Raw genomic sequence first — 27,072 nt, 5'->3', positions numbered from 1 at the left:
AACTGTGGATCTACTACTTTGTTTAGCGCGCGCAAATCAATTATAAAACGGTATGGTACCTCATTGCCTCCTTTTTTATAAACTGGAAGAATCGGGCTGTTGCATGTACTGCCTGTAATTTCTTCAATTACCCCTAATTTCACCAAATCTGTAACAATACTCTTCAATCCTTTCACACCTTCAGCCGAAATTCTGTATTGGGGAATTCGCGGTATGGTAACACCCTCTTTCAAAATGATCTTTACTGGCTCTATTTTCAGGCATCCTACATCGTTGTAATGCATTGCCCATATGCAGGTTGGCACTTTACTTAGTTCTCCTGGTAAAGTTTCAGACATGATATCTGACACAGGGGCATCTTGTGGCCAAATCGTCAGGAACACCCTGTCTGCCGTGCAATGTATAACGGAACCTAATTTTTTCAACAAATTTAATCCCAACAGGTTCTCCCCACAATTTTCTGTTAAAAGGAAAGGACAATGTTCAGTGAATGGTCCTATAGTAACTGGGACTGGTTGGGACACTGGGTTTATGACTGGTGTACCTGCGAACCCTACGGAAACATTATTTTGCCCTGACAGTGGTATATCCGGAACCAAGTGATGGTCTATTGAACACTTTTGCGCTCCTGTATCTACAAGAAAGCGGTGCACCTCATTCCCGACTCTCATTTCTACATAGGGTCCTCTCTGATTCACGGGAATAGACACTGGTTCCGACCCTTGTCCTGGGCTGTCCTATTGGGGAAATAACTCATCGTCCGATGTGTAATCATTACTGTTACTGTAATACGTGTTTGGCTGTGTATCGAAAATGTTCCCACTCTTCCCTCTATTTCCCCTACTCAGGTTTCCATACTGTTGGTTTTGCTGTCCCTGACTCTGGTTAGGGGCACTTTGGTTCTGGGCTTGGTTTTGATTACCTCCATTATTGTGATGCTGCTGCATACTATTCCTATTTAGTCCATTCGCTCCTTGGTGACCTCTATGCTGTCTCCTCTGACCAGACCCATTTCTATTCTGCAAGTGTCCTTCCTCCTTACAATACGCACACTGATTTGGTCCCAATGCTCCCCCATGCATATTCGAATTACTCCTCCCTTGTGCATTCCCTCTCCCTCTATTATGTCCTACTACTTGCTGCAGTAGCACCTGTGTTTTCAGATTTACTCTATCCTTCTCCTCTTTTTCTTTCTCCGCAGTCAGTCTGTTCTCATAATATTGGGCCATGTGTAATACTTCGCCCAGCGTTTTTGCTTGCCCTGCACTCTCTGATATCATTATTAGGTTCTGGATTGGAAGTTTTAACTCTCTCACATATTTGTCAACAAATAACCTCTTTCCCGCTTCCGAGCTCACATCCTGCCCACTGAAGTCTGTAAATACTTCTTCAAACCTGTTAAAATAATCTGTAGCTAACTCATCTTTGCCTTGTACACATGCAGTCAATTTGTCCCATTGAATTATTTTCTCTGGGACAATTTATTTTCATTTCTGTACTATGCATGCTGGTAATGCTACCAGGTTCGGTCCCGGTGTTCTTCCAACCGCTTTATTCCTGTCTTCTATTATCAAGTCGGCCTATGTGGCGCCAAAGGTCATTATGTCATCCACCTTTCTTATTTGCTTCCATATGTCTGTTGGCAGGATCACTGGGAATATTAGGTCTATGTCACCCATGGTAAGCACGGATGATTGCAGGTAGGACTCTACTTCCTTGTAAAACCCTGCAGGATTCTTTCTTATATAAGGAATCGTCTGCTTTATGTTGTTCACCTCCTGTCTGGAAAAGGGGACATGCACATATTGGGCGGTATAATGGGCTGGTGTTACCTATGCCGCTACATTGCCCGCTGCGGGAACCTCTACTTTGGGCACAAAGGTAGGTGGGACCGCTCTCATAGGAAATGCCCCACTTACTGTCCCTCCCCTTCTCTCATGTGTAACAATATTCCCAGATCAAGCGATAGGGCTGTTTCTCCTGTCCCTCACTCTAGTGCTCTCTTATATACTGCCATTATTTCGGGTGGGCTGGCCTTATCGTTTTTTATATCTTTGTCTAGTAAATGTTCAGCCATCGACTGCAGTGCTTTTCTTTTAATGGGCATGGAATATTCATCAAATATCTCATGTATCTCCATTGTGGGGATACTGGGATCCGACATCCATCTAAATGCTTCTCGTATACATACTTTCAACTTGTCGCCCCTCTGCACTGACGATATTGAATGTCGTCATTGTATATATGGCTTTACAGCTTCCTTCCTATGTCTCCCGATATCCTTACCCCTGTACCCAGGTGTAGTAAACATTTCGGCATACTCATTATCTAATTCATCTTTAAGTTCAAAAAGTCCATATACATGTTCTCTCACTTCTTCATCCCTCTCCCTACACCGTGCTAATGCATTCAAATCCAACAATCGCTGTGGTGGTAATTTCCCAATTAACTGTTTCCATTTTTCCACCAAATATTCACCCATGCATTCCAAAACTACCTGTCTTTCGTTGCTTCTTCGGAAGTCATACATCGAAGCCAATGCTGCCGTCCCATCATTCCCGTCTATATACATCTCTGCCTGTTGCTGCAATTCCACCATCCTTTCTTTCTGATCGCACTGCGAGTTACCGACGTGCATCCCCATTGTTAAGTCCCGCCTCTCGCCCCTGTGGTTTCAACTTCAACCCCGGGAGGAACGGACAGTACCGAGTCTGTGTCTAAGGTGGGAGGTGCGGATGGGACAATGGGAACAGGGAGTGTCTGTGTGGGCCTGGTTGGCTAATAGGGAGTGTTACATACGCGGTCTGTGGCTGTGGGAGGGCTTGAGCTACAGGAGGGAGAGTTTGGGCCACGGGCAAGGTTTGGGCACTAGTTACTCACGTATTTGGCCTCGCTTCTGATCTTGAGCCTTGTTTTGTATGGGTCAATATGTTTTCTATCAATTCATCTGCTATGTGTAATTCTCATCGTGGGTATATTTTTTCTATATTCAACTGGTCACGTCTACCTGACCTCCTTAGACTCTCCGTCCACTCCTCCTCTTCCTTTTCTTCCGCTACTTCACCTTTTGATATATGCCTATTCAATTTCTTTGTTTTTTTTTGGATAATGTAGTAGATCTAAAGTTTTCAAATGAGCAATGTGCCACCATACCACACACACACCACACACACACACATGCAAGCATGCATCAAAACTCTCCTGACGTCATGACTCCATGTACAAGAAAAATGTCACACAATGATGTAACTGTACGTTGCAAGTCCAAAGGATGACCCCAAGGTGATTAACAGCATGCCCATCTCACCCCCACAGGAACCTCGTCTTACAGTTAGCATGGTGGACGGTCGTCATTGCAGTCACCCACGAGATGCGGAAGTCCCCCCCTGTACCACCACAGCCAAGACAACACCATCCCCACCAACCCACTGGCCCTGTGGCCAAGCCAGCTGCCCCTGCTGCCCACCCATCACCCACAGAGGCACAGCCACTTGCTCCTGCTGCCCAGCCGGCACCCACAGAGGCACAGCCACCTGCCTCTGCTGCCCAGGCAACACCCAGAGAGGCACAGTCACCTGCCCCTGTCACACATCTGTCGGGCCCACCGAGATGGCCACTGCCCACCCTACACCGGCTTCCCCCATATGTTGTTCGATCCATGGATGATGATGCTGTGTAAGAGGGCGGGGACAGCAGAGAGTGGTCACCAGACCTCACACCCTACCATCGGCCTGCCTTCAGGCCCTCGGACCTGCACAGCCCACCTCTACCACTGATCCCCAGCATACAGGACATTGATGTGCAAGATTGAGCAATGTCACGAGGCGATGGCTGGTCTTGTGAGGTAGCAGTTTGAGGAGGCACGCTGTTAGGGAGAATTCTCAAAATGTGCTAATTTACCTTGCCTTTTGAGACCCCCAGCAACTTTGCTGGATTTCTAGGATTTTTTTTGTTTTACCTGCGAAGACTGTGAGCTTTTATTCCCACTCTTCCATGTATTTTGTGTTTGTTTTACTTATGTGTTCTTTGGTTATGGAGTTTTAAAACAACTCCAATGGCATCATCTTTTTCTGTGTGTCACACAGCACGTTCAGTGCAGTGGCAGAGGGATGTCTTTCAGACTTCCCAAGGTTTAAATACCTTCTCTGGGATTGACTACTGTCTCCCAGAGCATGTAAAGTTAAATTGACTTTACTAGTCTCTTTAAATTTACTGACCCAGCACACACTATCTTACTATAGATTGCTGGAGGGGTTGCTTAGCTTCCCCTGAGTCAAAAACACTCATGTTACAGTAAAATGTTACCTTTTCCTACTTAAATGGCTGGTGGAAGTAGTTTAGATCAACTACCGTGATTTTTCCTGACCGCTAACAACGGTAGCTAAAAACCGGTCAGCCATGTTTTTCAATATGGCGCCCCAGACCTGTCTGTAAAAACAGACTCCGGTCATCTTCTTTTGGCATTTCTTTTAGGAAAGTCCATCTTGTGTTTTTCTCTGTGCGCCAAACCAGGTTTGGTCCCTTTGTTTGTTGGCCTTTGGCGGGCTTCAGTGTTGAAGCCCTCCTCTGGCGCCTGAGTGTCTGGGGTGGACAGGATGTGATGGAGGTGCCCGAAACTTCCTGTGCTTAGTCTCCTAGAAGACCTGAATGCACTCTGGTGTGATTGGCCGGCTTGCTGTCCAGCAAGGACAGCCACCCTGCTGTGTGAGTGACAGCCAGGCTAGAATGAATGGGGGAAAACTGTCTAAAAGCAGGTCTCTGGGACTTGCAAGCAGAGTCCACCACTGGAATGAAAGAACCAAAGATGAACTGAAGGATGGGGACTGCTGCATCTCCTGGACGACGGGTGATGCCCTGCTGCAGGTCCGGATTGCCTGAAACCCCATCGACGGAGAACCCCTTCAAGGTTAACATCTTCACTTGAGTTGGCCAGGAACAACTGCCTCAGCTACAGCTCTTCTTCACTTTAAAGGTACTGTGCAAATGTAGTCCGGAAATCTTTTCGGCCACTGTGAAAGCTTGTGAAACTTTCCCGACTTCGAAGGCTTGTCCTTCCCTAAACAGTAGTCAAACTTTTCGCCTAGCCAAATTCTCCTAAGATCCATGGTAAAGACTTAACCGTGTAATACCAGAACTGTGCTATCCTATTCAAAGACTCTGAACCATTGACTTTGGCCTTGACCTATGAACTGAATTGCTGGTTGTAGTTTACTGAAAACCTTTGCCTTGCCTATGAAAGTATTTGTGCTGTTGATTGGTATAACCTTGTCTTTGTACCCCTTTTTAAAGTATCTGAATAGCCATTTTGCTCTCACTTCAGGGGAGTTGAACTTGTTCCGTGCGTATTCGTTGTGTATTTGTAGTATATAACCGTGTGATATTGAGCTGCTCTTGCTAGTGTAATGTTTTCAAACTGACTGTGTAAATAAATGTATATTCTTTTACCAAGAAACCTTGAGCAATGTGTTTTTTTGATTCACTGCATTTGATGGCCTTATGTGTACTTGTTCTACTGCTCACTCAACTCTTGAGATAGGTGTGGCTGTTCAGCCACTCCTACCACATAACTGTGTAGTACAAGCTTGTACCAAAGGTGAATTTGGGCTTACCCTTGTAGTCCTAATTGCCTGTAGTGTTCCCCAGTTGAGTTAGTTTGTTGAATTCAGAGAACATGGGTGATAGATAAGGGGTGGCAATATTGCACTGTTGGTGCTGTTTGGATGCTGTTTCACTCAGATGTTTGTAACATCCTACCTGGTTCTTTGAGTATGAGGTGCACATCATAGTGTTGTGGTTTTATTTGGCTGTAAAGTTATGGGTGGCTGAGTGCAACATGTGTGCTGTTGTTCTGGTGAAAGTGAGACATTTATTAATGTCAGGTGTGTGATGATGCTTCCTCATAGTTGTGTTTGTTCTATATGGTGGTTCATTAGGACACAGGTGACGAATTGGATGTGGCGGCATAGGCACTGTTGGGTGCATATGTTGTTTTGTGTTGTTTCACTCGGGTGTTTGGAATGCCCAGCCTTGTTCTTTGGTGTGTGTGGGTGCACAGCTCAGAGTTGTGTGTGTGGTGTAGCTATGAGGTTATGTTAAGTATTTCAATCAAGCGGTACACCCTGGTCCCAGCCTAGTAGCTGAAATGCTTATTTTATTATGACTATAGGTTCAATATTCTGAGTGATATATCACTCATATCACATCCCTTCTCAAAATATCCCAGGTCACGATGGACCAGGAATCAGGCTGGTTGGTAAAGGTAATATTTATTTATTTATTTAAAATTCAAATCAAACATATGCTTTGTAATAGGGAGCAGCAATCACCAATGTGGTGATGATAACAGATAAGAAGGTATGTAAGGCAGTTAAATTCACTTCTAGCAACACAGAAGGAAAACAGCAGAGAAAAGAACACTTTTGCCTTTTTGGAAAAGATAGCACTTAAGTTAGGATTTCCCCCTGCAATATTCCTCAACCCACAAATAAGCAATTCTAAACATATGTAAGGAAGCAGCAGGTATTCAGGAATAAAGAACAGTAAACAGAATTTGAATACAACCTTCCCTCCCCAAACAAGAGAGAAAAACGGATTGGAAATCTTACACTTTTGAAAATTACATTCGAAAATGGCTTAGCAAAACCATGAAAATTGTGCAAAAATCCTTAAATCACTATACATTTCTATGGGAGCAACATTGGAAAGATGCCAACAATCATGAGCTATAGTTTGAGCAAAATTAAACACTTTGAATCTTAATGGAAGTTGAAAATAATTTAAAACAAAAATCACATGTGTAAAACTTTGCAAAACTTTCGGATTCCCGCCTAAATTTAACCAAATGGTTTTGCTGAGTTTTTTCTTTTTCCCAAGTATAAGCCTGTGTCAATCCATTTGAAGCAGAATGCGGGGCCTCTTCCTTGACTGAAGTTTCCTGCCCCTCCCACTTGAAAGGTGAGAGTCTTAGCCTGGTATTGTCTCAGCCTGTGGCAAAGACGAATGTTGATGCCGACTGGGAAGTCCCATTGTCCTGGGTATTCAAGCCTCCAATCTAGCAATTAGCATTTTCCTGTTCCAGCAGTTGAGGTGTCACCATTTCTCAGGGCTAGCACTAGCAGAGTAGTTTTGTTTTTTCATACAGTTTACCAACTCAGACTGGGTTTAGCTTTGTGTTTCACCTTTTAAATTTTTACTTTAAACCTATGGAATTAAATAGGTTATAGGTGGATTTTTAAAAGTAGCAAATCCTTTTACATTCTTAAATAATCAAGCTTTTACATAATAATATACTTTAAAATAGGTGATTCTGCTCTTCATTCAGGAAAAAGAACATTATTTCTTTAAATTTGGTTTTCATCTGCAGCAAATACACATTTTAGACAGCTCTAGTGCTTCCCTTGAGTGCTGGAATTGTTTGCAGCATGGATATATGTATCAGACATCTGTTTAGAGTCTTTCTTTGGACAGCTGATTCTTTAGATACTTGTTGCAAAGAAATAGCCACATTTCCCATGTGAAATGAAAAACATAGTCCCTGGGTTGCTTTTTCAAAGATACTTTTGGGAAGCTGTCATTCAAATGAGGCCCGGATCCTCAGAGACTCAAGCCTGATCCTGGGCATTACAGGGCTTTTTTGATCATAGTGGTTCAGGAGGAATTGATGAATTTAGCACCAAACAGCACTTTGAAGTTTGAAAAGATGACATTTTGAAGAGGCATTTTGGGTTTACAGCAAAGTATTGCTGCTTCTTTTCTTTGCTCCATGTAAATGTTGCAAAGCACATTAGCACATTCCTGCAGTGAGTACTCTGTTTTACCCCACCTGAAATATGTGTTGGCAGGGCGGTGCAGCCATTTTCTGGTTGTGACCAAACACAGTTTCGAGATCTTGGCACGCACAGGTGTCAGCGTGGCTCTTTTGTGCTGTCTCTTGCACCAATGCAGCAAAGTGATGTAGTATAGCAAAGCTGAGTGGGTCAAAATATCCCACAGTTGGTATTGCTTATATGTTATTGTGTGGAAGAGGAGGCGAGATGTGAGAGAGATACCTGAGCTGTTTATTACTACCCTCTCAAAAGGAACTCCCACCATTGGGAGATGCACCAAGGGCTCCACATTCTTGGCTCCACTTTTGCCAGAGATTTGGCAAGTGTGACAGCTCCTCAGTGGTGCAATTCTCAGTGGTGGGTCTCCTTCCATTTCTGTGTAGAAAAGGGAAGGGGCATCCTTAAGATGTGTTATGGTACCATTTGAACTGGTGACGTGTTCAGGTTGTATTGGTTGTGGTGATAGTTCATGTGGTTGAGATGCACGTGCATGTGTTGGAGTGTGTGTGTGTGCACTGTGTGTTGTGAGTGTGACCAGTTTTGGTATGCGTTGTTTTTGTGTAAGGAAGGGAGATATGTAGTGATTTAGGTTTCCATTTTTTCTTTGCAGAATGAGTAGAATGCTGAGTGAGTGACATGGAATCTTGCTAGTGAGAATGTTGCTGTATGGTTGAGAGTTCTGAGTAAGTCAGTTGGTGTTATGTAGCCTACCTGATGGGATGCTGGTGCATGTTTGCCTGGAGCGCTGATAAACTTGACATATGAAACATAAAAGATGTATCTGAAATTCATTAAAGGAACAACTGGAACATCAAGAGATGTCAGAGTCATCATTTGGAACACAGAGCTTTACACCCTTCTAAGTATCCTAAGAGGTTTAGAACCTTCAGAAAGCTTGATGGTACCCGTTGGACTACCTGGGTGACTGAATGTTTGAAAAACTTAGATGGATGGGTTAAGGGTTACAGAGTTAAAACTTATGGAGTTATGAGAAATCTGTTTATGTTGGAATCTATTTATGATGCCTGCTCTCCTGAGCTGAGACAGCACTTGGCTGACTCTAAGGAAAATGATCCAAATAAGTTAGCAAGTGCTGCTGATTTGTGGGTTGCCAACAGGGCTATTCACAAGAATGCTGGGGTAACTCAGAAGAAGGATGAGGGGAAGCAGCACAAGAAAGATACCAAAGAGAATTCCAATACCTCCACTCCAAAAGAGGGCCCCACACATAACAAGGGTAAGCCACAAGGGAAATCAAATCAGGCTAGTGTACCTCCTGGTGCCAAACCAGAAGGAGGTCAGAACAAACCCCCATTCATAAAGACATTTGGAAAATGTTATGCTTGTGGGTCAACTGACCATGTGAAAGGGGATCCCAGATGCAAGGGTAAACCTTCAGGGATCCACACTGTCTCCCTAGCCTTCTCCTCAGAGGATGAAGAGGCAATGGCAAGTGGAAACTTTCACTTACTGGCTGAGGAACCCATGAAAGTCTCAGACAGTGTTTCTTTAGTATCCCTGGGTCTGTGGGAAAAACAGAATTTAGATGTGTATAATTCCATTCCAGACAATACTAAAGGGTATTACAAAGACAGTGGGCCTCATTACACGGAAGGCGGTAATCCAGGGTGCTATTAGCACCCTGGACCATGCCGGTAAATTACCGGCACCGCCTTGGCGGAAAGGGGATTTACCGCCCCATTCCAAGGTTGGAGGGGCGGTAAATCCCCTTTCCGCCATTGCCCTTCCCCATTCCCATTTCAGCCCCATAGGGCTCTATGGGAATGGGGAAGGCGCTAATTACGGCACCGCAATTTTGCGGTGCCGTAATTAGCTCCGAGGTCCCTTAGCGGGTTGGTACTTAACGCCTGCAAGAAGCAGGCGTTAGTTCCTCCAACCCGCAAAGGGACCTCGTAGTAGGCCGGTAAGGGTTAACGGTCACCGTTGCCATTAACGGTGACCGTTAACCCTTACCGCCGTCCGTGTAATGAGGCCCAGTGTTCTAGTGAATGGTCAGGAAACCCCTGCCACCAGAGACATTGGGGCCAGCATAACTGTAGCTGATGAATCATTTTTCAAGTTTGAGGATGTTGCTAACGCACCCAAATTCCTAACTAAGCTTTCTGGAGGCCCTGTCCAAATGCTTCCACAGTTACCATCTTTCATAGAGTGCAATGACACGACTGTCAAGATACCTGTAAGTGTGCAGAGTGAAGTACCTGGGAGAGTCCTGTTGGAGAATGACTTAAAAGCTCTTGGAGTTGTATCAAGCACCCCCAGCCCTCCTACCAAACGGAAACAGGAGCAGACTAGGAAGGCCAGAGAGAGTACCTTAAAAGGCTCTCAAGAGGAAATTATAAAGGAAACTATAACTCCCAGTCCACATGACCTACTGACTGCAATTTCAGAAAAGAAGGAGGAAAAGGGGAAACCTAAGTGCTCCAGAAAGAAACCAGCCAGCACTCCTGTGCTACCAAAAAGGACATCCAATAGAGGACTGTCCAAAGTCACACCTGTGACACCTCCACCAGCTTAGGCTGAGTGTGTGGAAAAACCTTGTGTGGTTGGATCAGCTGCTGAGGAATCAGAGCTGGATGAATACCTTGCTCTTATTGGAGATCTAGATCCTGCAGCCCATCCTGAGCTGCAGTCTTTACTGGCAGAAGGTCGACTCTGTAGGGCAGACTTCAGCAGAGGTCAAAGAGAGTGTTCTACTCTTGAAGGCCTTTGCCAACAGACAGCTTCCCAGCTGGATGGTCAAGGGCCAGTGAAGCATAGGTTGTACTGGGAAGATATTCCTCATCTACAGTGAACCGACTGAGTCTATCCCAGGGGACTACAGAGGACTTGTAGTGCCTCTTGAAAGCAGACTCCAGCTCCTACAGTTAGCCCATGAGATACCTTTGGCTGGTCACTTAAGTTTTAAGAAGACCAAGGAAAGGCTCTCTTTATAGTTCTACTGGCCTTATTTGGGGTTTGATGTAGACAAGTTCTGCAGGAGCTGTCACACTTGCCAAATCTCTGGCAAAAGTGAAGCCAAGAATGTGGAACCCTTGGTGCATCTCCCAGTGGTGGGAGTCCCTTTTGAGAGGGTAGTAATCAACATTGTTGGTCCCTTAGACCCTCCAACATCTTCAGGAAACAGGTTTTTCCTGGTTTAAGTAGACCATACTAGTAGGTATCCTGAAGCCATACCTATGAGATCTGTTACTGCTCAGGCTGTGGCTAAGGCCCTACTTGGTATTTTTACCAGGGTAGGTTTTCCTAAGGTAGTCATCTGTGACAGGGGATCCAATTCTATGTCTCACTACATGCAGGCCATGTTGAAAAACTGTGGAGTAATTTACAAATTCTCAACTGCCTACCATCCCCAGACAAATGGATTGGTAGAGAGGTTCAACCATAAAATGAAGAGCATGATAGGTGTTTTAGAGGAACCGCTTAGAAGAAAGTGGGACCTTCTACTGCCATGTCTTATATTTGCTTATAGAGAAGTCCCTCAGGAGGAAGTTGGATTTAGTCTCTTTGAACTTCTCAATGGCCATCCAGTTAGAGGTCCCTTGGCCCTGATTAAGGAGGGGTTGGAGAGTGCTCCTTCCACCAAGCCAGTGAGAGTCGCTGACTATGTGATAGATCTCCGGAGGAGAATGTCACACATGATGGCAGAAGCATCAAATAACTTGAAAGCAGGTCAGGCTCTGGTGAAGCATTGGCATGACCAGAAGGCCAAAATGGTTGTGTTTACTCAAGACCAGCTAGTTCTAGTTATGGTACCTACAAGGCAGAGGGCCTTACAGGACAAACGGATAGGACCCTTCAAGGTTGTGGGCAAACGTGGAGAGGTCAACTATCTGGTCGACCTAGGCAATCCTAAGGAGGCTCCCAGAGTCTTTCACACCAAGCATCTAAAAGCCTATGTCTCAAGACCAGAAGTAGGAACTTTGCTTCTAGCTTCAGCTCAAGAGGAGGAGGAGAGTGAACCTCTACCTGACCTACTCAGAGGCCAGCCTTTAGATGAGAAAAAAGAAGGAGTTAATCTCTCTTTTAATTTGACACCTGAACAACAAGAGGAGTGCAAGTTTCAGTTAAATCAGTTTTCCTCCCTATTTTCACTATCACTAGGCTTGGCCCCTTGGGGCCAGCATGATATTCACACTGGAGACTGTTTATCCCACATAAAGGAATAGGTCAACACGATGCTTGATAGTGGGGTAATAGCGCTCTCTACAAGTCAATGGTCTAGTCCAGTTGTTCTAGTACCAAGGCAGGATCCAAGGAGTTGAGATTCCGTGTGGACTATAGAGCTCTCATTTCAGTCACCAAGACTGATGCCCACCCTTTACCAATTACAGATGAACTGATGGATAAACTTGGTTCAGCCAAGTACCTCAGTACATTTGATCTCACTTCAGACTATTGGCAAATAGCACCGACAGACCATGCCAAGGGGAAAAAAACTGTATTCCCAACCCCAGCAGGCCTCTACTAGTTTAAGGTAATGCCTTTTGGACTAAAGAATGCACCTGCTACATTCCAAAGGATGGTAAACCATGTTCTTAATGGGATGGAGGACTTCTGCATGGCATACATGGATGACATTGTAGTGTTCAGTCCTACTTAGAAAGAACGTGTTGACCAGTTAGGATATGTTTTGCAGGCTCTTGAGCAGGCCCATCTGACCATAAAGGAAAGTAAATGTTAAATCGGTCAGAGCAAAGTGGTCTACCTTGGATATGAGGTAGGAGGAGGTGAAGTCAGGCCATTGCCTAGCAACGTACAAGCTGTGCAAAACTGGGCCACCCCTGTAACTCAAACCCAAGTGGGAGCCTTCCTAGGCCTCACCGGTTACTATAGGATATTCATGGAGAACTATGGGACCAGAGCTTCTCCCTTGAATGTGGTCTCCTCTCCCAAATTCCCTAAAAAGGTCAGGTGGAATGAGGAGTACACTCAAGCATTTGAAGGCCTGAAGAAATCCCTTTGTCAAGCTCCAGTCCTTAGAGCTCCTGACTACAACCACACCTTCAGTGTGCAGACAGATGCTTCAAATGCAGGTATAGGTGTCCTTCTGAGCCAGATGGATGAGAAAGGTAGGGAGCACACCATGTGCTTCATCAGCAGGAAGCTGAAGGAACCTGAGAGAAGGTGGGCAACCATTGAAAGAGAATGTTTTGCTATTGTGTGGTCACTGAAGAAGTTTAGACCATACTTGTATGGAACTACTTTTGTGATTCAGACTGACCACCAACCCTTGAGATGGTTGATGCAAATGAAAAACTACTGAGATGGTCAATCAGCCTGCAAGGGTTTGATTTTACCATTGAACACAGGTCTGGATGTCACCACCAAAATGCTGATGGTCTCTCCAGGATGTTTGACCGGCTTGAGTAAGGAGATTCATCCCGGAGTGGATTAAATCCTCCTGTCCCTTAGTCTGGGGGGGACGAGTGTTAGGGAGAATTCTCAAGAATGTGCTAATTTCCCTTACCTTTTGAGACACCCAGCAACTTTGCTGGATTTCTAGAATTTGATTTTTTACCTGGGAAGAGTGTGAGCCTTTTTTTCCCACTCATCCATGTATTTTTATGTGTGTTTTACTTTTGTGTTCTTTGATTACGGAGTTTTAAAACAACTCCATAGGCATCATCCTTTTCTGTGTGTCACACAACACCTTCAGTGCAGTGGCATAGGGATGTCTTTCAGGCTTCCCCAGGTTTAAAAACCTTCTCTGTGACTTACTACTGTCTCCCAGAGCATGTAAAGTTAAATTGATTTTACTAGTCTCTTTAAATTTACAGACCCAGAACACACTGGGCCTCATTACGACCCAGGCGTTAAGGGTTAACGCCGTTGTTAACCCTTAACGCCTATTCTGATTTTAACGGCTGCTCTTAGCAGCCGTTAACATCCATGGCGCTAACCTGCCATGATGCTAATTATGCCACCGTAATTTACGGTGCCGTAATTAGCGCCTTCCCCACTCCCATTATGCCCTATGGGGCAAAAATGGGAATGGGGAAGGGAAAATGGGAAATGGGGATTTACCGCCCCACTCACCTTGGAATGGGGCGGTAAATCCTCCATCCACCATGGTGTAAACATAGTTTACACCATGGTGGTAAAGTTGGCGCAATTAGCGCCTGGGTCGTAATGAGCCCCACTATCTTCCTACAGTGTGCTGGAAGACTTGCCTAGCATCCCCTGAGTCAAAACACACATGTAACAGTCAAATGTTACCCCTTCCTACTTTAAATGGCTGGTGGCAGTGGTTTAGATCAAACAACCATGATTTTGCTCGACAGCGAACAACGGTAGCTAAAAATCTTGTCAACCATGTCTTTGAATATGGCACCCAAGACCTATCTGTAAAAATAGACTCCGGTCAACTTTTTTTGCCATTTCCTTTAGGAAAGGCCCTTCTTGTGTTTGTCCCTGTGCACCAAATTCGGTTTGGTCCCTTTGTTAGTTGGCCTTTGGCAGGCTTCAGTGCTGAAGCCCTCCTCTGGCACCTGAGTGTCGGGAGTGGACAGGATGTGAGGGAAGTGCCCGGAACTGCCTGTGCTTAGTCTTCAAAGAGACCTGAATGCACTCTGGCATGATTGGCTTGCTGGCTGTCCAGCAAGGACAGACTTGAGCAGCGGAGCACCTTGCGTGAGACTCCATGCAGTTGGAGCAAGGCCTGTGTAGGGCCGGAATAGGGGGCAGAACAAGCAAGATGGGGAAGCACAAGCCAGAAAATGGGATTTCTGAGGGGCGCAGTGCAGGTAGTCGATAAAACAACGACAAATCCACACAACAATGCGTATTCATGGATGTGACCACACAGCTTCTGCCTGTGAAATGACCACGCCGTTCCCTCGAAATCTCTGCCAGTTGGAAGGCGTATGAACTTGCATGGAGAAATCGCAACTCTGGAAGTGAGTTTGCATGTCAGATTGAGGGTGCGTGCATGTAGATGGGGTTCCGATCACATTTAGGGGTGCACGTATGAAGCATAGCGGGGTGGAGGAACTGTTTGCAGCGGTTTGCACACCATTTAACAGGGAAAAGAAATTCTTTGCGTGAAGCGGTATGCATGGACTTGGGGTGCCAGTTACAGTTACAGGGACCCCGTGCAGGGTCCCCGATATGCAGGCCTGCTTATGGGTATGCCACTCACTGTTTGAAGGGTGCGTGCGTTCGTAACTGGGGGTGCACTCAAAGGTAGTTGTTCTTGCTGTTTTAGCTTTGTGTGGGGATGTGTCGGGGGTGTTCCGGTCGAGACTTGCAGATACGGTTTCTTTGCGTAGACAATTCCATGAATATGTGGGGTGCCATTTTTTATTCTGCACGCAGGATTGCGCAGCATCGATCTTGGTGCATGGCACTTGCAGGATTAATGCACTCTTTTCCATGAATCAGGCCCAACGTTTAATGGATTTAAGCCCTTTTGGATCCACTGTGTTTTATGCTGAATGGCATTGGTTTACTCTTTACATGTCAGTGTTGTAGGAAGTGGGAAGAGTTCCCCTTAATGTGACTGTTCCATGTATTTACTGTGCTTTTACCAATAGGAATAATGAACATTGGCATTGATTATTGCACCACATATGTCTTGCCAATCTTCTTAATAATTAACTGTGACAAAAAATATTTTCCCAATAGTATGAAATGTAATTGCAATCAATGGGCTTTTAAATAAATCACAGATTCAGTGAAAATAGACCAGTTTGTAAAACTAACGATAATACATTTATTGTTTGATCAATAGTAATATGCATTTAACCATCCAGCACTGTTAATGCCTTGCAGATCATGGTAGATCTGCAAAGCTTTGAAGATTTGTAGCACATTACCTATTTCAGGAAAAGGTCAGGTTTGGAATGTGCTGGTCTTAAGATTCATATGTTATTGTTTCTTCAGTTGTAATTATGAAGTGCTCTAGCATAACTGGACTGTCTGAAAGCAAGAACATATTGTAGAAAGGGCACCTATATCTCTTGATTTTAAACGTAGATTTCATTGACTTGTGGTATGGTTCCACCCACTGCACAGCCGATTAATTGAGCAAGTATACTTAGAATACTACAATGTGTCAAGAAACACTGTACCATATATTGCAATGCTTATACCAATCCCGTAATCATGATTTGCTTACATATCCCCAATGAAGGCAACTGTGTTAATACTATACACAAATTAAATGTACAGGTTGTCACACACACATCAGCAACATATGTAGCATGGTGTATTTAGCAATTTTTCGTGAAACGAAATTGCTATCTTGTATTGTCTTGCACAAAGAAGTAACACACCTTGCATTTGTAATACTTTTTCGTGCCACCAGGTATCAAGCTCAAATGTCATCTTTTTGCTTACAAGACTCATACAACTAGAAACGTATTTCCTTCATATGGCCTGTATATCTCGCTGCTGTTAGCATAATATAATTAGGGACAGGGAACAGGAACAGGAATAGCACAGCTGACAAGTTGAGCAAACTAAATCCTGCTTGCCCTACTGGTGAAGGACAGAAAAGGCTGTTAGATTTTCAGAAATCATTTTCTGATAACAGTAGGTGATGGTCACCATGCAATGTGAAATTGATCAGTGTAAATAGGTTGTAGTACAGCTAAACTGTCATGTGCAGCCAGTGGCACCTTTTTCATAACAGGAGGAGGAACCAGATTCTTTGGGCAACCTTTTGCTGCAATGTGTTGTGTTTCAGTAAAGTGGTTGTATTGCAGGGAAACCTATTGGATGCGATACAATCCACAATCAAGCCATGATTAAATGCATAAATGCATGTTTATGATACGTATTTATCAGTTCCGATTAACTGATTCATGATATTGGTCCTATTCACCTGTAGTTGTTTCATTTCATATCAAAATGTGATATTGCATGATCTCAAAATATTATTTAAGATCACTTGCATCTTCGAGAACACAATGTATTTGACATAAAAAAGTAATTCCAAGTGCAAGAAAAAATATCCTGCTGTATTACTGTGTGACCCAGAAGTTTTACAACACCTTCTAGTGGCCTGTTGTTAAATGCCCCCTTCAGAGTGCATTCAAAGTAGAAGTCCATACACATATTCAAGTAAACATAATTTGATAAAATGGCATAAACGGTTGTAATGTTCAAGCAAAGAAAATATCCATAAATTTGAAGACTAAAACCTATTCCTTCAGTGAAAACTACAACCTCTTGAGTTAAGTAGTGCTCACCTAGTTAACGATGATGAAGGTGGTAACATGATGAGCAAGCATAACATACGAATATGAAATATGTAGTAGAAATATCAACATCCATCTATAATTTTTCACTGCTATGAATATTGTGCATGGAAAAGGAAAGCATTTGTTCTATTGTAGAGGGAAGCATTTGACAACAAAAGAAAAGGTGTGAAGGGTTATGATATTGTCAACTATAGATTTATATAAGAAACCTGGGGGCCTTATTCATGGAAATGTACGCAGAAATCGCACATGGGCTGCATGCCTAGAAGAACACTGCACGAGACTGCGCGCAGAAATGAAAATGTGTGCCCGCTTATTCATGGGATTTACAGCGCAAAGTAACCATATTCGCAAGTTGCGCTCGGAACGCCCCCGACATGCTCACACACAAAGCATAAACAGCCAGAACAACTACTTTTGTGCGCTCCCACAGGCGTGAATACATGCATCCTTCAAACAGTGTTTGAGGTCGCCTGTAAGCAGGCCTGCGACTCGGGGACATTGTGCGGGGTCCCCCGTAACTGTATCTGGCACCCCAACAACATGAGTATAAAAAATCCTAACTAAACAGTAACTCAGGAAATCTGCATACAAACCCTTGTAAAACATTCCTGCACCCCACTACACTGCTTATGCACACCCCTAAGTTACATCGGAACCCTGATTGAGAACACGCACCCTAAAATCCGACATGCAACCTCACCTACATGCTACAAATTCTACGTGCAAGTGTACTTGCGCCTGTCTTTGGGTGGCGGATTGTCTGAAGGACTTGCGTGGCCATTTCCCAGCCAAGACATTGCGCTCAAATCCATGAATGCGTCTCGTGCCATGCAATTGTGGGATTGCGAGGGACTGCCTGCAGGCCATCCCTAAGAACGCCCACTTTTTCGCTAGTTCTTCCTCATTTCTGGTGTTCAGCCCCCTTCCCAGCCCTCTGCGCAAGTCACACCCGCACTCTGCTTGGAGTCTCGCGCAAGGCCTTCGATGGCTCGTACAGATGTGCCGAGCCAAGGCGAACTCAACGCAAGTCCAGGGAAAAGTACAGCATATTTGATTCCATGAATCGACAAATCGATTTTGCACACAGTTGCGAGAGCATGTAGGCTATTTTCCACGCAGATAATTCCATGAATCAGGCCCTATTATGAGAACGAATGAATGCTTTTAATTTTCTACATGTATATGTTTTTTAACACTTTAATGCAAATAATAATATGGAATATATTGTTTAGAGTGAGTTAAGGGACTTTTTTGATCATATGCTTTGCTTATGTTCAAGATCACATAGTAGTATACTTACACTTGCATCTTCAACAAATATGTCTGCAGAGTGATTTGGATTTATTCAATTGAATATTAAGAAAGGTTTCCACAGGGACGTGGAAGTCATGGCACCTATCACCTTTTCACTAATGTTTAGCTATCTTGTATCTGTAGGTGTGATGCAATAAAACACAACAATATGCTCTGCTTAATATGGACTGAAATGCAAAATAATCCTCACCCAAACAAACCTTTAAATGAATTCTTAGTATCAACATCTTTAACTATAAAAAAGCAGCCGTGTTTCCTGATTAAAATCTCCCTAACAATTTGTTCACAAATCCAAAGCTGGGGGTGCACAATTGTATAAAGTATTTCTAGTACATTTTTAAATCACTGGGCCTCATTATGACATTGGCGGTAGCCGTGCTGTAATTTCAGGCATGGCTGCCACCGGTGTCATTTTTTTTCCGGTGCCCGCGAAAGGGAAATTACTGGGTCATTAAGGCCCTGCCGGACCCGGTAATTGCCCATTTGTGGGCACCGGTAAAAAGATGCTCCCCATTGCCATTCTGCCCCATAGGGCTGAAAGGGAATGGGGAGCCTGGATGCACCGGCACCATTTAAAATTGTGCCGGTGCATCCGACATGCCGTGCTCGTGGGTGCCTTTCTGCCCGCCAGGTCCGACCTGCACCCGAGTAGTATTACAAAGGCACCCGCGAGCACAACTCGTATTTTACCAGTCTGGGAACTACGGTACCAGCATTCTTACCCACTATATATTAAATTGTTTATGTTATGGTGCATCTGGGAGTATATCCCACTAATCCCCTTATTTGAGGATTATAATAAGGATTTTATTGATTCAGAAATTGACTGTCTAGATTACAGCTGCAAACATTTCACTTTTTTAGACTGATCACTAAGTACTATAACTTTATGAACAGTTATTATGAATAATCAATGACTTATGGTCTGAAGCCCATTGCCCAAGCGTGGTATAACTGAAGAAACTGTTCCCTGAACATGACTTTCTGTTTTACTTGAAGAATATAAACAATGTATCAAGAGCAGTAGGACATCACAACCCAGTAGGGCCACCACTGAAGAAATGTTGTCTTTAGATCCAGTGACAGGTGGTGGAAGCTAATACCAGAGATCTTGTTTTATGAAAGAAAAATGACCAATCTTCATTTATTCAAAAAAGAAATATAATGCCTGGCCAATGAGGGCCAATGGGGTTTTTAGCAAAGCAGATAATTCTTCAGCCAGAGTAATGCTGAAGAGATGGCATGAAGACAGAATGCCAATTTGGCAAGAAGATAAATGTTCAAAGGGGTCACAAGTGAAAGATAGACGGCAGTGGGATTTCAGGGCAGTGCAGTACAACCCAATGTGAGCTTCCTTCTGCTATGCTAACATTATTTGGGAAGCTCAGTGTGGGAATTCACCAGTAACCTATAAGTGCTGTCCACTGAGAGTGTTCTTTGTTTGCTGATTCGCTCATACAAAGTAGCCAGTGGTTAATGCTGTCCGATTGGGTCCATTACCAATGGATCTATCTTTGAAAGGCTGAAATATACAAGTCCTACATAATTAAAAATTAATTTTTGGACGTGCTTGATTATGTCCAAAATATAAGCAACACAATTGTTTGATCTACACATAAAACACGAGCATGTACAGAGCCAGTATGATGCTTTCCTTAGGTACTTCCTGGATACGTGCGTTTGATGCCAGTTATGAGCCATGTATTTTTCACTGGAATACCTGATTCCAATACAGTAATACAACTTAGATAAAGTAAGATAGAATAGCATAATGTATTTCTGAATGAACTGTGTCCACCTTATGCATGAAATGTACTTCTCGATAGAACATGACCCACTGTGGAAAGATATTTGTGTATGCTGATAAGTGTGTTCATGTGTGCCTCACTTTTGGACCTGTTTACTTTGCTATAATTTCCTATTACACATTCACTAATTTCAATGTTGTCCAAACACTACATACCGTTAACAGCATGATGCATTTATCAACAGTTTCCTCAATGTAAACTGGGCAAAACTTAAGATAGGACTTATCTTGTCTACTCCCGAACATTGGCCAATGGTATCTCCTTATCAAGAAGTTATGATGTTTACACTGACTGAAATTCTATGTCTACAGTTTTATGTTAAATATATTTCAATCATGCCAAAAAGGTTCAAATATGTATATTTGCCTGCAAGTACTAAAACTTTGTAGCTCCCATACATGTTTATGGACAACATAACCTTGCATTTAGCTAGCAGCAAAGTATTATGTTTTCATTTTAAATGTGTTCATGGTTTATGAGCTCTACAATGTTACCTTACAGCCACTTTCGTAATGCTAACAATTGTCAGAATAATAATACATTTGATGGCAAGGAGAAACATAGAACTATTATGAGAGGTTTGGCATTAATTTAACTGTTCGTTCTCTTTTAATGGTTAGTGATTGATCCAGTAATAGGTTAAATGCATACAATGTGGCATCATAAGTACAAATGCATTAAAAATCAGTCATGATCTACTTCAACATTTACAGATATTTTTTTCTTAACTTTTCTAATGTAAGTGATATCATTTATCAACTACTCCTTATATTTTGCAGTAGGGAACCACTGTTGTAATCTTTATTCGCTGTATGCAAGAAAAATTGAACATATTTAGTGGAACTCCTTGACCATGGTGTTGGTGTCATCCTCCCAATAGTAAAATACCATACATGAGAATGTTCTGCTTGGTATGTTCAACTCACTGTGAAATTCTGCCACTTCAACACACACTTACTAAATGAAATGCGACATTATTTTGACAATTATTTTCACCTATGCTCTTGTAGCATCTTCTTTTACAAAAAGGCACTTGAGAAACGTGTTATTTTCTACACAAACTACTTTTGAAAGTTATACTGAATGCTTTATATTAACAAAAGAAACAACATCAAGACATTAAAGTATCTAAAATAAGGTGAGCATAGAGGAAGGTTGTAATACTGACTCACGCAGGGTGTCATGTTTTATTTCTGAATTGTTTGTTTAGAGAAATTCTTAGTAGGCATCACCATAACATTCCATATTTACTTTTTTTAAATGCTTACATTTGGATCCTGGTAGCTAGCAAAGAAATTCACAGTTTCATAATTGTTGGTTTTATGTACAGACACAGTTCATACCTAGACACGAAAAGACAACACTTTTCTGACATTACTGAATTGTATTCAAAAAGTTTAGTTTTGACAGGACACATTTCATGTTAAAAACATTCTTTATCAGCTGCCTCCGGAACATATCTAACAATAGCTAACCATACACAAATATACACAATATGTACAATGGATAATCACAAGATCTTTAGTACAACCATTTTAGTCAATACAAAAGCAAACAGAACAAAAGTATTCAATTGATATAGTAGTTATGTTACCAAAATGGCTCAACAACACATGGCACAATACACTTACTAATGCTATGTCATTGTTTTTACCTCAAAAACATTTTTTCACAGTCAAAAAACACTTGTAGTTAGAATTACTATTTACGCAATGCAATATTTACACGTTTTCATAAACATTCCCTCTGTTGGTTTCCTCTGGCGCCTTGATGCTGGTATCCAAGATTGGCAATGTTGCATTTTGCACTTTTTCAAGAGGTTCAATTTTTCATTAATACATTCAATACCTAGAAACCAACAGAGTACCTCAGGACTTGGCACTGTTTTTTGCTTAGACATCATTTGTTTTGACACGCTCCATAAAAGAATCCTTCAAGTAAATCATATATTTCATGAACATATTTCGTGAACATATCATTCGTAAAGAAATAGAAATAACTTGAATAATAAAAGTCTTTATGCACTGCATAAATGCTCTTCAGTATTCATTGACATCATTGATTGAGAGAAGAAGCAGTCATAGATCTGACTGAAAGGCAAAGATGAAAAGTGTGTTCTAAGAGAAAACATTTAATACTGGCATGTTATTTTGTCAATTCTGTAGAACGGGATTTGTATTACTAGCTATTTTATACTGAGATGGAATCACTGCTTTAGACATTTGTACTATGCCACACTCTAGATTGTTTCTCGGGACAGGCACTGTTTATGACATACATTCACTGCAAGACTTCCTAAAAACATTTTGTGTGCAAAGTGTGAACTAACACATTTCTTCAAATGTTGTGCACACGACAATGTTGCCTTACAACCTACCTGAAATGAAAAAGCAACTCTGCATACTTTTGCACCACAGATCGGCACTTCGATGGCACCAATACTTAGAGCCTAGATTTAGGGGACAGTGTACTCCTGTCTTCACTATGTTGCCTCAATGCAAAAAAAGAAGAACTGTTGTACCGTTATGCCGCAAAATAAAGCACCATAGAAGCTAATATTTTCTCAAAGGTTGACCCTTTGTACTGGTGCTCAAATGACACCAAAGGAAACTATTCCGTGCAACTTAATCTACAACTTTGACATTAAGGTCCCACAATATGGTTCCTAACATCTTTTTTAAAAGAGATCAACCTAACATCATATCCCCATAAATCTATTGATGAACCTCCATTACCTGGCTGATGATCATATTAGCTGAAGGAGACACTGGTATGTTCAGAAACACACAGTGAATGTGATGTAGCACATGGAGTGTGTATTCTGGAAGGAAACAAATACACACATTCAGAGATTGATGTCTGCCAGGTGACCAGAGATCAGTGCATCATAGCAAACACTGTTGTATACTTTCCTGGCTATGAAATACTGTAATGTGTGCATTACCCCATACAAATGTTATGGGTCTCACGGAAGAAGTGAATGTAGATTTATGCTTTATGTTAAAAACCAAACCGTTTTCTTCTCTCCAAAACATCTAATGATGTTTTGCTGCATGCCTTTACACACCTCAAGCCTCCCCCCAAAAAAACTAAAGAAAATATGATTTCTACTCAGACTGATTGGGTTTAGGTACTCATGTCGCTAGGTTCTCTGCATTTATGCTTGACATCCGGATCTGAGAGCTGCTCTTGCTCAGAATGGACAGTTGTGTCCCCCCGTTCACTCCGCTGCTCGCCAGAGATGGATGACGATGTTTGAAATCCACAGCAAAGTACCGGTTGACTTTCCAACTCCGCCATTTTCTCTTTATTTCTGATTGCACCTTTAGGGAGAAACTTTAAAAGGTCATTATTTTTGTACTTAGCTGTTAGAGCACATGCTGAAATATAAAAACATAGAAAAGACATATCATTTTGTTTTCACATGTCAAAACAGAAAGTGAAGCCAACAGGAGTACATGACATTATAGAATAAAGTGTTTTCTTTCTGTTCAGGTGACCGCAAGTAGTACATCTCAAAATATGGCTTTTCTAAGGAGAGTGTTGTTTCAATTACATTTAGGGGTATCCAACAAAACTCTAATGATCTTCCAAGCTGTGAAATACTGGACCAACCCTCGGTATCCCCTGGATTACTGCAATACACAGACACATGCAATACTGCTAACAACGTCTCCACAGACAAGATAAGCACAATAAGGCCACACATTGAGCACACCACGACATCCTGCCCATACAAATCCACAATATATGAAGTTGATCTGAATTCAAATAAATTACGCAGAAGACTTTACCAAAACTCTTTCAGCCCTCAACCAACCACCTACAAGGAAGATAAAAAAAACCTGCTCTCTTGTGACAGTCATCACAGGAGAAGCACGCATACCTGTCCTCAACTTCATCAATGCATTCATTATTTTATTTTTTATTTTAAAATAAAATAAAATGAATAAAGACAATAAAAATAGAAAAATACATTCATTATGCAAGACATATTCGGTTCCAAGTGATAATGTCACCCTGAAAAAGTGACCAGGTAGGCAACTTTTTTTTCCTGAGCCCTAACATTTGTTCCCCAAATATTCTAGGGTGGGTATAATTATATATTATTACCTCAAATCTTAAAACATTTGGGTAAAGTGTTTAATTGTCTTGAGGGTGCATTCTTAGGTAAATTGCCCCACCCGGTGGCCCTTTTCATGGCAACTTTATCACTGAATACCACACATTCAATGTCAAACAGAAAAAGGGATAGGCCATATCGTTGCTGAAGAAACCCACACTGAAATTCGATGATTTGTCCAATTATGACCACATCACACACCTCCCATCTATCGGAAAAGTGACCAGTAAGACTGTCACCATCCAGCTACTTGAAAGAATCCCAAAACCCAAACTGCAGAACCTTTAGAACTGTACATTCAGTATTCTGACCAGGGTGCAGCACATAGACCACCACCATCCAAGTTATTAACAATACCCACAACATCCTGGACAACTAGGACTTCTACAGATATGTCCTCATTGACCTCTTTGCCTTCAAGATTGTTGACCTTAAGGCTCCATTTTAACATCCTTAACACCTGCATGACTTACAAATCCTACAGTGTATCACCTCCTGCATACCTAACATACACCAAATCCTCCAGATGGAGATCTCAATACCACACACTAGCCTTCAGAGTTCCTCAATGCTCCATCATGTTTCCTGTCTTCTCCTTCTACATGGAACTTATTTGGGAAACTCCTCATCAACACAAATGGCAAGGTAAGCAAATGACACAAAGCTTTACCTAAAGATCCATGTCATTAACAACTTATGTAGCTGACCAGAATGAAGCAAGATGGATGCATGCCTTAACTCCCAGTGTCACTATTGACTCTGTCCTCTCATTTAAAACACACATTTTAGTGAAGAGCCAAGCCTCGTGGTACGCTCATGCTCGCCTCCATAAAGCCATGCTGTTCATCCCCGGACTGACTTTCATAACGGCTATGAAAGACAGGGGCCACATTACGACCCAGGCGTTAAAGGGTTAATGGCGCCGTAAAAGGTTGCGGTGCCGTTAACCCCTTAACGCCTTACTACAAGGTCCCTTTGCGGCTCCTGACCTTAACAGCTAAAGTAGGGACCCGCAGAGGGACCTTGAAGGTAATTATGGTACTGCAATTTGCGGTACCGTAATTACCGCCTTCCCCATTCCCATTGAGCCATATGGGGCAAAAATGGGAATGGGGAAGGGCCAATGGTAAATGGGGAATTACCGCCCGCCAACCTTCGAATGGGGTGGTAATTCCCCATTTCACCATGGCAGATTCAGTAAGTTACCGGCATTAACCATGGCACTGATAGCGCCATTGGTTAACGCCAGGGTCGTAATGAGGCCCAGGGTCATCTGCTAAGTGCCTGGTGGCAACACCTTAAGCACAGGAGCCCCGAAAAGCATGTTGGCCACTGTGAAAATGGTCCACCATGCTGTGCCACACCTCATAACAGGACTAAGAACATTCGAACACATCATCTCTATCCTCAAGCAGCTTCCCTGGCTATATCATCAAGCAGGTTTAATGTTCAAAACAGCCTGAATTACCTAGAAAAGCAAGAGGGAACAATCTAGAAATCAGTAATTGTCATGTTATGCATACCATCTATGAAATATTTACCAACAGAGAACAATCAAACCCCCTTTATTCTACACTTTATGAAGGATAGGTCACCAATCGGTGATCACTCCACTCAACCCTTCTTCACCTGCTACAACGTTCCCCCTGATCCCAACAACCCATCCCAGTAACGTCTGACACTCCTCACCCTCTGTATAGTCCCCTGTAAATTGTGCCTCTTTGCATCCCTACTAGGTTTTTGCTTTATAGATTTAATTCACACATACACACATAAATAGGAATCAGTAGATATAACAAACTGAGATCCACTCCAACTCTCTAGGTACCCATAGTGATGCCCATGTTGCTTATGTTGTAGAGTTTGTAGGAGCAGTGCTGCCAACATGAAGTAAACATACCTTCCCAGGTTGCCACTCCTCATCTCATCCCAAGCCCCAAATAACTTGCTCATAGCAACTAATGAGATAGGGGAGGGTCTAATGGTCAGAACTGCTCTTTCTTTCCTCACTGTATCAGCAAGAGCTGAAGGACATGTGGGACTTGGAAGAGGTGGAGGAGAATGCATGTGGGGAGGAGCAGCTGCAGCATGGCATTGAGTTGTATATGTATGTGTATTTATTGAGGAAACATGTAGGGTTGCAATCATGCATTCTGTACATGTGTGTAACCGGGTTGGAGGAATCCATTTTACAGGGTGCTTTACATACATACAGAATGGTTAAGTACATTGAGATCTTATCAGTGGGTAAGTGGGTGAATTAAATAAGGAAAGAACTGACAGACAACAAAAACCAAGTACAGTCAATAGAATGTTTCAGTTATATACTCACAGCAGGAAAGTATAACATGTGCAGCAGGAGAGAAAGATGGGGGTGAGACCATGCAAAGGAAGTGAGTAGCAATGAGTAGGGGTCCCTACATATATAGGGGATGACATTTCATAGATGATTTAATATCCGTCATGAGGGTAATTTTATGGATCAAAGGAGGAAGTAATTGCAACGTAAGGAGGCAAGAGATCTAACACAGGAGGCATTGGGTAGAGGAAATAGGTTTCAGTATGAGCATGGGAAATGTGAAGAGGGGTCAATGTTTAAGGAGAGTCAGCCTGCATGTGTCAGTGAGGAGAGGTGGGGCAGGGGTAGGGGAAGTTGTAGAGAGTTTGGGTAGCATATTTGGTAACTTAAAGCAGTACTGGGTGATTTCCTAGAGTGTGATAAATCAATAGTCCAGAGGTATAGCACAGACGATTGAGCACTAGAATTCAGATAA

At 42.6% G+C, this 27,072-nt stretch overlaps 1 protein-coding gene across 6 annotated transcripts in view; it reads right to left on the bottom strand.

Annotated features, from left to right (window-relative positions):
• Window positions 1–21,343: 21,343 nt before the first annotated feature.
• ADCYAP1R1 (ADCYAP receptor type I) overlaps window positions 21,344–27,072 on the bottom strand; it is a 1,274,377-nt gene continuing 1,268,648 nt past the window's right edge. For 2 of the 6 annotated variants that reach the window (XM_069647714.1, XM_069647712.1), the window contains one exon: window positions 21,344–23,498. In XM_069647714.1, coding sequence (XP_069503815.1) covers window positions 23,310–23,498 — 189 coding nt within the window. In that variant the 3' untranslated portion in view covers window positions 21,344–23,309. Of the gene's footprint in view, window positions 23,512–27,072 lie in introns of all 6 variants that reach the window. The other 4 variants (XM_069647713.1, XM_069647711.1, XM_069647708.1 and 1 more) reach the window with 3 other exon arrangements.

The sequence above is a fragment of the Ambystoma mexicanum genome, chromosome 2q (assembly GCF_040938575.1).
Source record: "Ambystoma mexicanum isolate Mex_15411 chromosome 2q, UKY_AmexF1_1, whole genome shotgun sequence".
NCBI lineage: Eukaryota > Metazoa > Chordata > Amphibia > Caudata > Ambystomatidae > Ambystoma > Ambystoma mexicanum.
Note: the sequence above shows the minus strand (reverse complement) of the source record. Positions and strands in the feature narration are given on the sequence as shown.